This window comes from Liolophura sinensis, chromosome 1 (genome assembly GCF_032854445.1).
Source record: "Liolophura sinensis isolate JHLJ2023 chromosome 1, CUHK_Ljap_v2, whole genome shotgun sequence".
Lineage (NCBI taxonomy): Eukaryota > Metazoa > Mollusca > Polyplacophora > Chitonida > Chitonidae > Liolophura > Liolophura sinensis.
The window spans coordinates 19,348,008-19,366,763 of NC_088295.1; the positions used below are offsets into that span (position 1 = coordinate 19,348,008).

The window sequence follows — 18,756 nt, forward strand, 5'->3', positions numbered from 1 at the left end:
ACATGCACTTCCTAAAATAATAAGACATTTTCCTAATCAGTTCTAACAATGAAAAAAGGTATCTGAAGCACTGGTTTTGCTGGCACAATGAGATCATATGAGGATGTTGTTTGGACTGGGTGTCTGACAGCTGAGACAGAACCCAGTATCTCTAGACTTATCTCCCCATCATGAACTGAACATCTGAACAGGCTCCTCCCTGGGGAGACAGTGCTAGCTTTATACTGTATGTAAATGACAGTTAAACACACTCACTATCACACATGTCCAGGTGTACATTTACACACTACTGTCTTTAAAATGGACCAGTCCATTAATCTCACCTTTTTTTCTTGATATATATACATGTATTTACACAAAAGAATACACTGCAATGTACTAGTCTGTACCTCAACCTGCTCAATTTTAATCAACGTACATGCACAGCCACTGGTAAAAATTATTCCACATACATGGACCTGACAATAATTATGTGAACAATTCTCCCCCTTGCAATGATAGAGAGAGAGAGGGAGGGAGAAAGAGAGAAAGAGAAAAAACAAAAAACAAAACAGATGCTTACTCCGTATGTCTAATCCTATACACAAAGAGGGGTGCGGGCTTAATACACGTAAGCTTTAATTGGCTTTTGGTCATAGTTTACTACATGTATGTTTAGCCTTAAGCAGGGCACATTTTACTATGTACCGTACATGCATGTATATGGTGACCCATAACAGTATACATTGTAGGTGTTATTGGCTTATAAGAACTCCATATTGGCATGGCACTGTTCTACATGTAGACGAATCACCCATTTCCCCCATTTCCCAGGCAATATAATAATGACCACAAAGTATTCAATACAAGGCTGCTGCTCATTAACTCATATTTTACAGCATATCTTAAGTGCAGAATGGTGACTGACATATGAATGCACGCACACATACATGTAAATATTAAGCATATCAGCTTGTGCTGTTAAAATTTTAGGAATGCCAGATTTTATCAGTGTGTCCCAAAGGTAACAAGACTAGAGGCTTTAAACCTGAATCTCCTATCCCCACTCTCAGCCAGTCAGCATTCACGCTGCATCCCTTGAATGCACTTTACCTGTGACTGTATGCATGTATGATCCATCCATCTCTAAGTGCCCCGACTACACAAGCCCAGTTAACCCATGCTGCTGGATAACTAACATAACCTTACTTGAAGCAGAACATTTGTTCATAACTGTGTGTGGATACAGCTCTAGCACATCTGTATATACCAGACTCATGAAATAGTTATTCCTTGTTACCACTGATGCGGTAGGAATTAAGTCATTATATATATATATTTACTGTCCACCGTGACACCATAATTTGGTATAATACTCTTAACAAGATGATTTATTAGATATCCTACGTCAGCTCATGGCCCAAAGTGGGCGTGTGTCAGAGTGAAAAGGTTTGGGTGCAATGCAGCTTGCTAATGGTCGCAACAGCAGAAATCAATCTTGCCCAGGGTTACTTTTTTCCTCTCTGTTTACACATCAGATGTAAATGTTCCTAACGTGCTGGTTAATGAATCAAAACCATATATTTCCAAACAATGGAGTATCACATGGCAACATTTGCAACTTACTGGCTTAACTTTAATACAAAAGTAAGGCATGGTTTAAGCTTTCCCACCCTAGGCACAGTTTAGCCTTGTTCTCACAAGTAAGTGAGAAACAGTCAAACCTTGTTCTCACTCTAAAGTGAGTAACAATAAAACCTTGTTTCCACTAACCATGCTTCTCAGCAGAACGCATCAGGAGTATCACCTTTATGTAGGTTTGATACTTGAAAGTGACACTCACTCACAGGTACTTCATAGTTGTTCACAACATACTCCACAATGTGATGCAATCACTGACCGATATCTGGCCAGTTGTGTAGAATGTTTTATACATTTAGAAAAAATGAGGTGCAGCAATCCAATATGTAAACAAGACCTCATTACATAACATTTATTTACTTACACTTTACATGTTTATTTTGTGTAAACCTTTTTCACACACCAATTCAGTCACATTACAGATGTGCCAAGATGTAGCAGGACAGCCCTAATAGCCATACTTAGACTGAATGGGAGATATACATGTACCAGACTACATCTGGACAAACCCTCCATACTTATTGTATCACAAGGCTTTTTCAGCTATAATTCATTGCTGCCTCTTGCAGTTGTCCTTGTTTGAGCCATATTGATTTCAAGGTTTTGAAGGGTCATTTAACCATCTTTCATTGGATGAAAGCTTTGACATCTATTTTCTATCAGCTTATGAATATTTCAGAGACATATTTATGAGCAGATGTCAGTAATTTTGATGTAAAAGGAAGTTGACATGAAGCCATTCTGACTCTCGCCTTGTACTGCAGGTAAACACAGCCCTGGCAGTATAGAGCCCATAGTCAAAAACAGCGTGTGTAAAAAGCAGAAAAGACTCAGAAGGGAACAAAAGACTTCCACATACAGCAGCTATATTCACAGGTACACCTGTACAATAACCTTTCAAGAGCAAGTTATTTTAGTCCTGGGAACACCACCTTATACTACTGCTCAGAATTAGGACAGGTCTAAAAATAGGTGTCATAATCAAATGTTGTCGTTCACCACGCCCTCACGTTTTGACTGTTAAATCATTTCCAACAGTTGGATTGTAATAGTCACACCAATATCAAGTATCTACATACGGAGATGTCCATGTAAATATACATGCAGATTAAAACAGTATCAAGTTTACTATTTAATATATTTGTTACATATCTGTCTATATTTGTGATAGTGTTTACATGAACTTGAAACATATTATTACAATCTCCAACAACTAGAGCTTGATACAAAAGAACATTTACATTGTGTTCTGTCACAAACAGAAATAGTTTATAAAGTAACCTTATGGGAACAATACATACAAATGACAGTTAAAATATATGTACTTGAGCAAAGAACATAGCTATGACTGAGGGGAAAAAAACTGATCACCCGAAGAATATTTGTACCAGTCAACATCTGCATCATTTGCAAGAAGCCTTTCCCTGATGTTTATACCAGATAGCCCATCCCCACCACACAATACTCCCAAAAGTCTATTGCTGAACAATAAAGGTCAGGAGCTTAACAAATGTGTATTTCTTCACCTGGGTATAAAATGAAAGCAGATGTGAATCAGAAATAGATCCACTGAAGTGTTATAATTTGGGTAACATAAACATATATTTATAATTTGCATACTGTAGTTGATTACTTGATAAGATATGAGTTGGAGTACAGGTAAATTCAAATTTACAGTAGCCTTTTATGTTCGAATGTTCTACTTTCCTGAACAAAGCAATCAACAACTATAATATACGTACATGTGCAGGTAGAATTATGTTTCTGTTTACATGTATGTAACAGTCTACAAATACTGTATAAAGTCTCCATATTGCAGAGTACATGTATGTGACAGTCCACTGTCCCATGGAGTTTATCATGCAAAACAGTCAGCAGGAACAGGTACAAACAAAGCCGTCTATTTCTGTCCTCTGTATGCCTGGATTAGCCAAACACTACTCTTGTGTTACCTGTGTTTATTTCTCTGTTTTAGAGGAAGGAGCTGTGATTGATGAGCAGGTAACAGGTAGTGTGTTGTTAACATGTCCGCATCCTGTCCCACTCACCACACAACTGGTTTATCTGCTTCACAATTACGCAGACTTGCCTTATCGGCCTTCTTATGGAGAAACCATACAAACTTGTTTCTCACCTCCCACTGCTGTTTTCAACATAGCCCTCCTTGTCCTTACTTTTCTCTGTCCAGCTCACATGGAAACCTGAATACACCTTGACATGTATGCTGACATCAACACAGGCTACATCTACTCTGAACACTATACTCAAGCAGTGCATGTATAGCACCTGCTGTTTTACACATTATCTTACAAACACTGGGAGTCAACCTAGTGCTAAATACTCCACATGTACAAATGTACAAATGTACAAAGATAAACTACAGATTAATGACTGGTAACATCAGGTACATGTATCAATGTGGCACACACAGGGTTAGTTTGAGAGGCTCCAAAAGAATGGAAGATACTTATGGTATACTGAAACACATAACAATGCATACCAAAGAAATGTACAAATACAGCGTATCTTAACATCAGCTTCATCGCAGTCATGTCACAAGGTAAATGCAGAACTTTGTACATCGGTGCACCTAGCTGACTTTGGTCCAGCACTATTAACATAATAGGACTTTATACAGAATACACTTAGATACACTGCCACATTTCTATGAAGAACTACATACATGTATGTCACTGAATTATATTATATGTGTGTATGTATAAATGTATAATCCAAACAAAGAGTTTCCATGTGCAAGCATTTTGATAACGGACCTTGCAGCCAATCCTTACAGGCATCAATACAGTACTGCGAATGTCATTACACTCTCCATTGTCATTCTCACTGAATGAAGAGTTATTGATGGATACAGTGATGTGTGTACACAATGTACATATCAGTGAGCAATGCTTGATGACATCCTCACATTTTCTGTCACATCGTGAAATGATTGTGACATTAATGTTGGTGTCTTCAAGCCACTGGCCCATGTAGTTGTTGTTCACCACTTTATTGGTAAATGTATGTACATGTATAGTAACACATGTTTCAATGTCAAGTTTTTGTAATGCAAAAACATACATGAACTTGTATATAATGTATCTGGCCACACATACAAGAAAACACGTACGAAAATTTGAAAAACCCAAGCATTAAGTATTGAATGCATGTTTAAACTGTCCCCACTTTGCTTGACGGCTCCATTTCTTCTTGTGTCAACAATACAACATATGTTTTAGAGTTGCAAATCTTGCTTTCCTATTCACCCCTGTAGACCACCTGAGCAAGTTTAATAAAATAATATGTGTTAAGTGCTGGGGATGGCTTGTGTGGCCCAGATGAAATAGGGGTATTGACCACAGGAGGGGAGGGTGGTCTGGGGGTGGTCAATCACAATGTAGGGCACACACAAACTGGCACTGTTGGTCCAGGCACAACAGGCGGTATTTTGTGAAGGAGCTGGCCAATGCACCAAGCTGACCTGTCCATATGTACACCCCACACATATACACCGTTGTACAGAATTCTCTGATCAATGTTAACCTTGCCACTGCTGCTTTACAGTGTTACAACCTGGGACTAGGGAAGTCGGGAGGCAGTAACAATGACATGCTCAACCCTAACAAGAAACAATACGACACATGGTCATGGTTTCACAAGGTTTCTAAATTACATTTTGACTTGAACATCTTCAACCTCACACCAAGGTTAAACCCTTTGGATGGGATATTGGGCATTACATACAGAACTGAACCTTGGCCATGAAGTTATGTCACTTTGTGCATTCCTGCCTGCATCCATTTAATTTCAATATTACTTTGCCTTGGTCTTCTTGGTATTAGCATTTTCTTACTAGAGTATGTATGACATATTGTACATGTTAAAATGAACAGTACAAAATTCAATTCAATCCTTCATATGTTTACCTACATATTCCATGTTATCCTGCGCTTTGTTCTTACTGCTTTACAGCGCAACCAGGTAACTTGCCTGGCCTTGAGCATTGTAGATTGGAGTGAACTGCTGAGAAAATGAACACTGCACCTCATGAAAACTGAAGTTATCAAGAACAAGTTCAGATTTGCACAGTTATCATTAACAAGTAACCCTCCTGGCCCACAAAACTGAAGACGAATGCTGTGCAATACTATCCATCAATGGTGAAATTTGGCAAATCTTCATTTCCTTATCTGTCCTGTCACCTGATTAAAACCAAATTCAAATTATGTATACCTAAAAGTTGACAAAAAGTATGACTTATTATGAATCAAGGCAGTTGTATTTTCTTAGTTCTGTTGATTGGGGGATTAATTCAGGGAGGAGCTATAACTTCCTCAGGTGGATTAACTTACTGACGGGGATTACTTGCTGTGAAAAGACTTGCTTCTGATAAATGTTTGTTGCCTCCTGTTCCCATTTGTCTACAACATGTGCACCACTGCCTGTGCAGACCTCTGACCATGCAGGCAGTGTGGGCCTTACATACATGTAAACAAAAACAACCACCTTAAATCAACCTAGCGGTGGCGTCATCAAGTGAGGATGTATAAAAACACCAATTTAAGCTTTTATGGAACAATAACATTTTAAAAAATTTACACAAGTAGGTTGATCTATTCATATTTTGACTAGAGGTGGGACAATTTTTGATTAAAATTAATTTGCAAACGAATTAATGACAAAATTTGTCATACGAGACTCCTCAAGACATTTGGTCATTTTCTCCCTTTCTGTGTTTGATACAGAATACTTTATTTCTATCTCATTTTTCAACCTAATGCTTTAAAATTTAGCACACCTATAGCTGAATATCACAGTGATAAAACGGTTCCACAAATTTTAAACTTCTGATATCTTTTCTCTTTTTAAAGCTGTTAATAAAAAAATATCCAAGTTTCTATAGCTTTGGAAATTTTGGAACACTTGAACACTCTGAAAAATCAAATTTTTGGCCTAAATTGTAAACACTAACTACACAATTGAAATGAATGCTAAAATTTTTAATCTGTTGAAAATTGGTGAAAAAATGGCACTTGACAAACGCATAAAGGCCTTCTTCTGAAATCTATCCTTTCCGTGAAAAGTCTGAAGTACACTATATGCACACACCAGTTCACTTTAGGTTTGGCCTAGAAGTTCCATGTATACTGAAAAGATGATTATAATTCATTAATGTCCATGTTAAGTTTCCACTGCCACTGTTTTGTGAAGGGAGAGATACATGTACAGTGTAGCTAGACAGCTTTCTAGGCCCTAGCCCCATGCTTCTACCAATGACAGATCTGGTCTGAATAGAAACAGTTCCGAATTAGACCACTGCCAATACATGGCAAAACCAAGTGTATTTCTGACCCAACTTGCCAATTAAAAGATGTCAATGCACAATGACACTTAATTCACATACAATACACTGTGCCCTGAGAAAATCTTCAACTGACCCATTAAGACAGACACCTTATTAGCATATAATCAACATATCTTATGAATACCTTAAAATTAACATTGTGTGGTTGATGTCAAGTATTACTAAGGTTAAGACTATAGATCAATTCAGTAGCAATATTCACCAGGTGAACACAGCACTGTCTACTGGCTTGTTTCAACAGCCATATGAACAAGCAGAAGCTTGTACCTGGTCAGAGTTTTAACACCTCCACAAATCAAACCTCTGCCATACTGCAGGGCCCATATGTTTTGCATTTCAAGGTTGCCTGTGGCCTACATATTCTCCCCAGGCCAGCATTCAAACTGTAGAGCGACTTCACCTCCCCCTATATTATAGTGATGTTTCCCAACAAAACAGCTCCACTAAATGATAATAATAAATATATACACCACAACCCCACTCTTTACGTACATGTACATGTCTCTAAGAATGTAGTTTCCTTAAAATGATTATTATTGTTTGGACAGACTTAAAAATGATTTGTTTTTCTATGTGCATGAATTTACATGTACATATTGTCCACAACTATTTAAAAATATTATACTGATACTACTTAAGATAATCATAAAAGCACAATTTTTTGTACTGAATTGTCCATCTCCTTCATAACATGCAACCAGCGAAGTTTGATGTGTCTGCTTAGGAGTAACAAGAATTTCCATGTCACTCTGGCACCAGCACAGTTTGCCTTACATGTACATGTGGTTCTGTGGCTTTACAGAAGTTACATGTAAGTTAGACAGCTACAACCCTACAAAATGTATAAAACAGTTCACCTATGCTTCTCTGTTTCACAGTATATCATCGATGAATTTTAGTGTTGGTTTCTCAAATTTCTCAACACAGTGAACACAGCAAGAATCTAGTACTGTATATATATTGTATATAAACCTAATGTACATTTATCATGAATAACACAGCTTTCAACAATCAATCTTATATACAGAATCAGATCACATTTGGTCACTTTCCATAGGTGTTACAGAGAACAGTAGTTTTATATTTTTTAAACAGCTAAGCACACTGAAGCTAACTGAAGACATTGCTGTAGGTAAGCATGTACCAGTATACATGTAGCTTGCATCAGGCTTATAACGGTTAACATCCTTAATTTTCTACATTTAGCTGTTGGCCAAGATGCTATTAAGATAACCCAAGGTCATCATCATCATGGTGTAATGGCCCCAACTTTACTAGGTATAAAAAGCCAGGTCACATGCTTCTGTTGCATGCTACCTATTGAAGCCTACATTGGCTCATGCTGTAACCAATCACAGAAAAATATATGCCAGTGCAGAGTGGAGCATACAGGGCCCACAATAAATCTCCGCTGTTGTGCAGTGTGACAGCACTGACCTCAACACTCATGGACACAAAAAGCATGTAGACCACTGCTTCAATCTAAGACACTCCACTCCAGTACCAGTACATGTGTACATTACAACAACACCAGAATGTACATGTAGACCAACCAGACCTTTGTGTACATCCCCCCCCCTCACCTCACCCTCCAACTTTATCACCCACACACATCCTCTTGTTTACATTGGCCCTTATCTTTTCAACATAACTATTGCCATTTCTGCTACAAATCATGTTCTATTCATTGTAAGTGCTCCAGAGATTGTACATACATGTACTATACACAAGTAGATATAAATTTAAATGGACCGACCTTCTCTTAAAGTGACAGAAAAGAACATACATGTATAAAGCTGTATGATATTTCACTATTACCGTAGAGTGTAGTTTATAACATACATGTACTTAACACAACACACACTTACATGTACATTATATGTCTTACAGTGGTCAGTTTAATTGGTTAACGAGTTGAAGCAACCCATGACCTTTCGCTAGGTGCACAACAAACCTCCTGATTTACAGCTACAGCAGTAAGAGTTGGATTTGAACACATGATATGCCATAATCATTCATTTTTTCATTCATTTGAAAACGCAACAGCACTGATCACGGGCTTAACAAATGTTGCTGGCAAAAAAAGGGCTGTCTGTAGTGTATAGTGGCAATTTAAAATTAGTAACTTTATAATCCAATCTCACTTTGCACTTAATGGAAGTTTTCCTTAATGCATCATCCACTTACGATTAACATGTTGAAAAATGTGCCCTGCTAAACATACATGTACTATCCTCCCTTTTCACATTTCATCCTCTTCCTCCCCCACCCCTATCCAAAACAACCATAGGTGGATGGGTAACAACATGGGTGTTAGATGAAGATAATGTACATGTAGCTAACTGGGGTTACACAAAGACAATACTACAATTTTGTTCTGGAAGACAAAAAGATGATTGCAATATGGGTAAAAGCGCACCAATGTATGGAGAATTTCATGGTATTGATCCTCGAGAAATGCTTGAATGAGAAGTTTTAACTCAACAACTGAAGTCATATGCTCCATCTGCCTCACAAAACTGCCTGATGTGCTCCAGGGGTAGACTAGGAGGTGGTATTACATAGACAGACCATGTGATCATGTCAAAGTGACCCGGCCACAGCACACAGATCAAGGCACTAGCCAGAAAGCCACACCCTCCTGTAAACAAACACCAACACTAACTTCAAATAAAAGGGCCCATTCATCTAGTTCAAGTCTTATACAAACATAGACAACCCTCTTTGCTGGCCAATAAATCCACAACATCTACAGAGTCATGGATGTAATGTATGGTTTATGGATATTGTACTACAATAATATAAAACTTATTTTTATCTAAAGCTACACGCATTGACACAAAATGAATATAAAGCTAAAGGCAGAACTCTAGTGTTAAACATGATCACAATATGTATGTACATATACATGTTTTAACCATACATGCACGCTACTCCACTGTGAGACAACACTGCTTGTTCTACACACTGTGAATTAATGAAACTGAAAGTGTTTACAGGCATCCTTGCAGTTCATCCTTTTGTATGGTGAACACAGCTAGCCTGGCTGAACTGCTAACTGATGAGTTTCTGGAAGTATTGATGTTGTCTCACACTAAAATAAATCAAATCAGGCAACCTGAACACAGTTGGGTAATTTTACACAACGCTAGCTAGTCTTGTCAGCCGTCTTAAAAATACTCTATACCACTGCCATGCTAATACAAACAGGTGAGTGTGTTCAAGGTATATTATATTCAAAATAACTGTATAAAAATAGGCACATGAGATAAACTGTAACAGATAACAAGGCCCTTAACTTCTGCAGCATACAATATTGTTCTCTGAGAAGAAAGAGATGACTATTAATTAAAATTACAACACTCAACAGGGTTTATAACGCTTCCCGCATTAAAAAAATTAAACAATGTTGCCTTATTGTATTTGTCTTTACCGATACCATCAGTATCCCCAAAAAACAAAATAAACTCATTATGCCTTCTTAACACACTGATGATACACTACAACCATACAATGTCAAAAAGAGGGTAAATCTACACTTTTAGGATAGGGGCTGGTTTATACTTGAGAGAGAATTCGGTGAAAATACAGGAAGCACATAATGGAATTCAAATCTTAAATTCTGTCACAAAATGTGTCATTATCATGGACAATCTCTACAGGCAACATGTAAAATAAGTCAAACAGATTCTTAAGTAATTTTAATGATAATTTCTCAACATTTCTAACAGTTGTCATGCAGTATACATGTAAATTTCACACAGAAAAAATTTAGGTCTTGTGAATCCTGGCATAAAATATAGTCTCCAGCTAACACTGAAAACTGGGTGCTTATCTGTATCACCCTTATTCCAACTAGCAACACTTGTAACTCAATGCATACTTGGACAAAGATTGCAAGATCAGCAATATTTCTGGTACATATGAGATGAGCTACTATATATAAGGTGTGGCTTCCTCAATCATATTTTGGAAAGGCGTTGCAGCAACCTATGGATGGTTGTGGGGTCCCCCCACCACTACTTCCCTGGGTTCTGCCCAGTTTCCTCCCACTATTGTGCTCTCCACCATCTTATAAATGAAATCTTGTTGAGTAAGGTGTGAAACTCCAATCAAAATATATAGATACGGTTAAAAAGCTAAGCTAAGCTCTTGTTAAGGACAAGACTATATTCACATGTTTAGCTATTCACATTCAGTGAATATGTGTTCCTGTATACACACTAGTATACAGTAGTTGGGGCCACACATGGTATTAGGTTTAATATTCTACAGCAAGGTTCTATTGATCTTCAACCGATGGTTAGAAAATGCACATGACAGGAACAGCAGAGAAGGCTTTAAGCTTATGTAGAGATAAGATACATGTTGTAAATGGCATCAACATTGTCGTCCTAAATCTAACCTTCTTGTAAATATTTACAATGGACTCAAAATTAATAATGTTAGGAGCAAAAACTAACCTTACAAAGTTATGTGGACTGTTCGTTAGTAATTTTTATCTCACCTGGTGAGGATGTGCAATTTAATTCTTTCAAGAAGATGTTATGAGAATTTCTGCAAGTGTTGTTAATAGTGGATCATGACAATAATAAAGTCAACATAAAGCTAGTTTGAAATTGTTTGCAGTTAAAATGATACAGGATAGCAGCAAGACAGAAGATGAGAATGCTAGAGTTGCACAAAGTTTCCAAATATTCAAAAATGTAAAGGCTTTACTCTCACTTATGCATATCTGGAAGACATGTACATATTACAACGGAAGACAGGGTATGACGTTCACATTGACACAATTATGTGTACATCATGTGAACCGGCTCCCATGACAACAAAACTGGAGTGTAACGACTAAAGCTCACAAGAATCACACAACCGTGTCCAATCAAAAATATTACCAAAAAAACAGAGCCGAGTAAAACAAAAGGCAGGTGTTTTGAAAGCTGTTAGGGTGAAAACTGGAAGAGATCCAAGTGAAGATGACGATATTTGCCAGTGTGACATAGTCACCTCATGATACAGATGTTTAACAAAGAACTTTACTAGAAGAGATTTATCTACTGCAAGCTCAACCTTATTTCACTGTCTGGACATAGAAATATACTTGTAAATTAAGATAATAAAGTCACAGGAATCTTTTAAACACATTGAATGAGCATATATATATTCAGCAGTAACAAAGCGTTGTGTTGTATTCAGGATTACAGGTACATACTGTTTCATCCTTACAGTCAACCTTATTCAATCAAGTTCTGATATCCAAAAACACCATCTACAAAGCTTGTAGTTAATTTTCTGGTAGCAAGATGTCTTACAGTACACTTATAATGATATGTAACAAGTTGGCATGTATTATCAGTTTATTAATAAACCTGTTAAGCAGTTTCTTTAACCTTCACGTGTTAAACTTCAATAAGACTTACTTTACATGCTTCTGATGTTAATTTAAAGGTCTTTATAATTTTTTTTAAAAATTTCAAGAAAACATAAATTATATATAAATTACATGGTAACATTATTGCAATTACATGTACAAACTACCCTATTTCCTCAACCTTTTCGTATATGAAAGAACAACTTTCAGTGCAATTTACGTACATTTTTAGTGTGATTTTGGAGACAAAACTACATTCATTAGACTGGCTAATTTCAGAGCTTTACAAAAGAAATAATTTTATCAGTTTGATAACTTTTAGTGCAATTTATACACACTTTCAATTTTACTTTGCAGACAAAACTACATTCCTTAGATTAACCAATTTTAGGCTTCACAAAAGATATAATTTTATCAGTCTACACAGAATAATGTCTTCAGAATATGCTTGAATAAACACCTTGCAAACATGCAATAGTGTTGAATTACAGCAGGGTACGTGTGTTACTATATATAAACCTGGGAAACTTCTTCCCAATACTGCCAAATAATTTTATAAAGCCAACATGTTACATTCACTCGTAACACCATCAGTTTTAATAGTTTTTCTATGTGATATAACCTGTCCGTGCTAAGTCGCTTGTTGTCCTACTTTCAGTATTTTTATAAAAACTCATACTAGTCATAGGTTAATGAACTCTTGGATGGTTGAGGTAAAAAATATACTCCATCACCAGGATTTCTAGTAACTTCAAGTAAACAGAGGTTGCTAAACATCTGCATAGGTAACCTTCCTAACATTTTTCATTCGAGCTTTCTTATTCTTTTAACATGCGTGTTACTCGAATTTAAAATTTTCATTGTAATATATTTGTTTCCTTGTTTAACACCATAATGAAGGATTTGTCAAAGACAGCTACACAATGACAGCCTGTGTTACTGGTGCAGGAATGGGGAGAGCTGCAGTAAAACACTGACCTTTGGTAAAGTACTGACAACCTCTCCCAGATGTGACATACTATTTGTCATATTGATGCAGGAATAGGGAGTGCTGCAGTAAACCACCAACCTTTGGTAAAGTACTGACAACCTCTCCCAGTTGTGACATACTATATGTCATATTGGTGGTAGGCTAGGTCTCCTGCAAACTTCATGTAAGATCACACAAGAGAGCAAGGCTGACCACTTATTTAAAGAATGAAAAGAAAAATAAATGCTGACATGAGATCGTAATGGTGTTAATACATCTGCAGAATATGGATGTTCGACACCTGTGACACGAAGCAAAGAGGTATAGGTAGAACAAGTAGCTCTTATCTCGCCCAACATCCTGTGCATAAATCTTTACATACTGAGTAAGACTATTAGGCTTACCAAGATTATCAAATTGTATACACTTATCTCCTCAGGGCCAAATCTAGAGAACAACTGAAGGTTCTGAAAGGCATACAGAAATTTGATAAAATATCACTTAAAATGATGCTTTTTGAGAGCTTTTAGGTCAGTGAATAAAAGAAATTTGTATAAAACTAAATTTTCTTTTGCTGTCAGAAGCATCCAAGTTTTGTCCCATTTACTTTTAGTTTTACTAGAGCTTGATTAGCTTGGGCACCCAACAGTGTGGAACTCAAATGTTCCCTGAACTAAAACTGTCTTAAAAACACCTCATGATAAACTGCATAAAACGTGTGACTGAAAAGAAAGTATGCACTATCTTGCAGTTATTTATATCTATTGCAATTTTTTAACATTTTCACATCACCACCCCCTGATTACTTTGATATATTCAGAAAATTATGCAATTTGTCAAGCCCTACGTTTGATTAATTAAGTCAATGTAGTTTAATCCTCAAAATTAAATAATTTGTGTGAACAAAGCTACCCTTTTACATACATATGTTCAGAGGATAAGTGATAAGGGTACATGAAAACCTTGGTACAGTCACAGCAGGCTGAACACAATCTGCTAAGTAAACAACATCTGATGAACATGCTATTTCAGTTTTTTATGGTCAATTTAAAGTATCAACATACACACATGAACTACAAACCACTGTGAAGGCAAATTAAATTGTCATACGAGTTCATGCTAGTATATGTATAAACAAGCTCCTGTTCTGGCACACTGCAATGCTATAAGAGCCAAATATTCCTAAAATATTCCACTTTTAGTGAGCCAATTGGTCTTAAGTTCATATACTAAAAATAGCAGTATAATGATAAAAAAAAACATGATGTATGGATAGAGAATATTTATAGGTGGCAAATTATTAGCCATATTTTCTTTCATTAAAGATTCACAAATCAATCTCTATTTCATTAAGCATTCAAAGCAAATAATTAAATCAACATGCTAAGTTTTACGTGCACTTTACGAGAACAGGATATTCTACCATCATTCCACAGTTTGCAATAAATTAACAATTTTTATTTGTAATTTAGAGCTTACCACCATAAAACAAACCTCTCAAAATTCTTTCTACACAAGTCACACTCACAATTCAGATGAATGCCATTTGTTTAGTTGAAATGTCGCAAGATCTTGCAATTAACAGAAGTCAGGTGCTACTTTTCACTATGCTTTAACCTAGCGAAGGCATGTTTACTACATTAAATATCCGTTTCACAGAAATTTTACATCAGAAATTGTATTTCAATTCACAGTAACTTGCAGTTACAAACAATGGAGAAACTAAACATGCCATGTATAATGTGTTACTTTGAAATGTTGCCAATGGGAAGCATCTGGGCCTCAAACTTCAAAGCCCACTGTCTGTGACAGAGTGCTAATTTGACCACTGTTGAGGTGAGTGTAGCAGCACGCAGCTCAGAAGGCGAATGTGGGTTATTCTACTGTTGCCACTTCAACGCCATATTGCTTAACATTTCCAACTTGTCACTTGCATGAGTGAGACACGAGCCTTGCTAACACCACAGACTTATTCACTAAAAGTACCGAGTGACAGCAAAAAACTATTCTGTTGTAAATACATGACCTATTTGCCATACCCTGTATAACAGAGTGTCATGCAATTAACACTGAATTGAATTGGATTAAAATTTCCAAAAGATTTTCTCCTGCTTATACACATGTGATATTATCAGAAATTATACAACTACAAATTTATCCGAAGCGAAACAAGATTAGGCTTTCAAGCATTTGGCCCAAAGCCTTCACCTCGGCCAATGAAACAGTGATCTGCTAAATGTCACAAATATCAACAATGATTTATTTACAATTTAAAACTTAATGTATATGCGACAGTATCCCATGATTGTAGATTTTTATACTACTCTTCTGGCCGATGTTTCCTGCGATGGCCTTGTGAAACATGTTAACCATGTCTGAAGTGATCTACCTGTTTGTTTACATATCAATCCCTATATATTTACCTGAAACTTTCTGGTTGCTTCCTAGAAACATGACAGTCAATAAACGAGGGTAAGTTGTCTCCAACGCTGAGCAGAGTCCTTGAAAAGCCATATTCCCTTTGCTAGGAAGGATGTCCAGCAATGTTTCAACTTGACCAGCTTTCGTTGACTGATTCCTAATTTCTGCAACATCATTGGGGGTTAAAATACCTGCTCCTTCTAAAAGTGGACAAAGTCTGTCAACATCAACAGCAAGACTAAATTTTGCTCTGTGAATTTGCAGAAGCTCCTTGTGTTTTGACTCCATGTCAGAAAGTCGCCCCGTTCAGTAAATTTCATCTGATAATACTATACCTGACGGAAGAACGTCCATTTCTAAAACAAACCTAATCACAACAAGCTACGTTCTGCGCCATGTTGTTCGTGACAGACATCAACACTGCAGACCACGAACTTTGAAAGCGTCCAAACTTTCCACAAAGATCAAGCATGTGGCCAGCAGTCAGCCAAATGGTAGTTCACAGGGAAAAGCATGTACCAGCCTTTCAGAACACACAATCGACAGGGCAAATATAAAGTTTTTCGGCTGTAAATGTTTCTTGGACGAAGTTCTCGTCTACCGTTCGCCATTTTGAGCGAGAATTTACCAGCTGAGAAAGTGTCCATCTTCTTGCTTGGAGTTCAAAAATCGTATACTCTGCACCGCAAAATAGTTCTAACCCAATCGGAAACTACGCTGTGGCTTTATTTATTAGCACAGGTGATTCTACAGCACAAACCTCATATACGTATGTGTCGAACATGAATTGAAATTACGTTTTCTGACGGCATTTTACAGCTCCTATCCGCAGCAAGAGATGAAAATAGAACTAAACTGTTTTGTGCGTAGTGATATAGTACTTGTACGTGAAGCGGCCACGGCAGAGGTGTAATGTAACAATGCAAAATCTGATAGGAGGCCGTAAGCGGATGTCTTGTTAGTTGGAGCACCTGCCAAATACGGTTAAAAGGGCGGAGCTTTATAAAAATTTTCTGGGCTCCCGCTCTGCAAAAACGGAAGACTAGTAAATAATATTATTCATTTCATGTCAAACACTACACAATATATAGAAAATAAGAAAATCAGAAATATGAAGTCACGGTCGGCCCAGATCTAATATTGTTATTTTACATTCGAAATGGCACGCAACCTTGAAGAGATTGTACAAATAAGGTTCAAATTTACCTACGCAGGGGAGGTCACTCTCATCGAAATTCGTGTTCGTAAGGTCTGAGAGAACAGATGTAAAATATAAGAAATGAGTGAGTGAACAAAAAAAAAATTCATAACATACAGCGTGAATTTCGCCCCTAACTTTTTTCGCATCGTCACAACTAATCAAGGGCACGGTAGTCGGGCAAAGTGAATAAATATATGCCTGTAAACTGAACAAAACCGAACAGGGCGGTTCTTCATTTTCTTAAATCTATATTCTGATTTTTAATGTAATACACGTATTTTTATATATGTATATACATATCTGCTTATTTGGTGTTTATTCAGTCTGGGATAGAATATAAGTTTTGTGTCCCAAATTCAGTAAGGAGGCCTAGATGACTGTCTCGGGGCTTTGTTTTATAAGATATGGCTATGGTTGACCTGTTGTGCTGTATCACCAACGCCATCCACCCAGTAGTAGATGTTTATTAATTAGCCTCTTGCTCTTATATGACCTACAGATTTGGCTATTGGGCTCTACATGATGCCAGAGCCAATAATTTTTTATTTAACCTGCGCATGTTGCAATATTGTTTTATTGCCGAGGAATAGCCAAAAATAAATTTGTTGTAGCGGTAGCCACATTCGCTTTGGTATCAAATGATCAGGTATAGTAGCTAGCATGGCCTGTATACGAATATTAGTTTACGGTACACAATTGTTCATATGCTTGCAGGTGGCGTACATGTATTGCCAGAAACTGAAACCAGATCATTTATAATGATGTAGGCCTAGCAGGGGTTAGGCCATAACATACTAGTAATAGGATAATATATTCTCTCTGTTCGTTTTCTTTCGGGTGCTGCTTATAATATACCATGGATAGTCACCTCTTGGTTTTAGTTTCAACACCATTATCGACGGCAAATTCTTCCAGAGCACAAAGCTAAACCTTTTAATCGGTCATATATCCGCGTTAGGCATCGTCATTTGGACCATTGCAGCGTATAATGAATGACTCATACATGTATATGTATCGATACCATGAATAATCCATAAAGTTCCATTTTTCACAACCCAGTCGTTTATCATTATGGCATTATTATAAAACCAGCCAGATATCTGTCGTCGAATTCAGTAAAAACTGTCGTCACAAAGGTCAATATGGGCACCGTTCATAACGTATATTATTACATGTAATAACTTCAGGAAGACGATAACTGAACAGATGTTTTTCAAGGGGAATAACTCCCATTGTATATTGCTGGACTATATAGACGAGAGCGATGTTCATGTACATAGCGCTTGTACATGCATATACATATTCATGTGAGGTCATTTATTGGTTTAGAGCCTTAAGTCCTTCTATATTAAGGCTAAGAAATAAAGCTTTACAAGAAGATAAAATATACGGTTCATATCATGAGCACATGACGTCCCTATAATAGCCAAACTAGTGCGATTGTCAAATTCACCTGGCAACCAAAACGTAGTGGATATGGCGCTTGTCTGGACAGTCATAACTCTAGGTGCTGTTTCCTTATTACTGACAAAGAGCTAAAAGAAACTTCTTCATTTCGATTTTAAAAGTATTTAACCATGCGTTCAGGGAACATTTTGAGCTGCATGCATGGAACCTATACATGAGAATCGTATGGAACTAAAAACGTTCGGTTAATATTGCATGACATGCATTGCTGAATTAATTTGACGCCAGATATTTATATCTTTCATGATGGTAAAAGAATCGATAAAATTTATTATATTATTTACACAACAGAAGATATATCAGAAACAAATATCATCGTGTTATTTACCAGTGATCCACTG

At 36.9% G+C, this 18,756-nt stretch overlaps 1 protein-coding gene across 1 annotated transcript in view; it reads right to left on the bottom strand.

Moving 5' to 3' along the window:
* The window catches only part of LOC135467573 (disks large homolog 5-like), a 43,001-nt gene extending 26,657 nt beyond the window's left edge, over nt 1-16,344 (bottom strand). Inside the window, exon 1 of the mRNA XM_064745349.1 lies at nt 15,750-16,344. Within this exon, the coding sequence (XP_064601419.1) occupies nt 15,750-16,035 (286 nt within the window). The 5' untranslated portion in view covers nt 16,036-16,344. The remainder of the gene's footprint in view (nt 1-15,749) is intronic.
* Between the last annotated feature and the right edge of the window lie 2,412 nt (nt 16,345-18,756).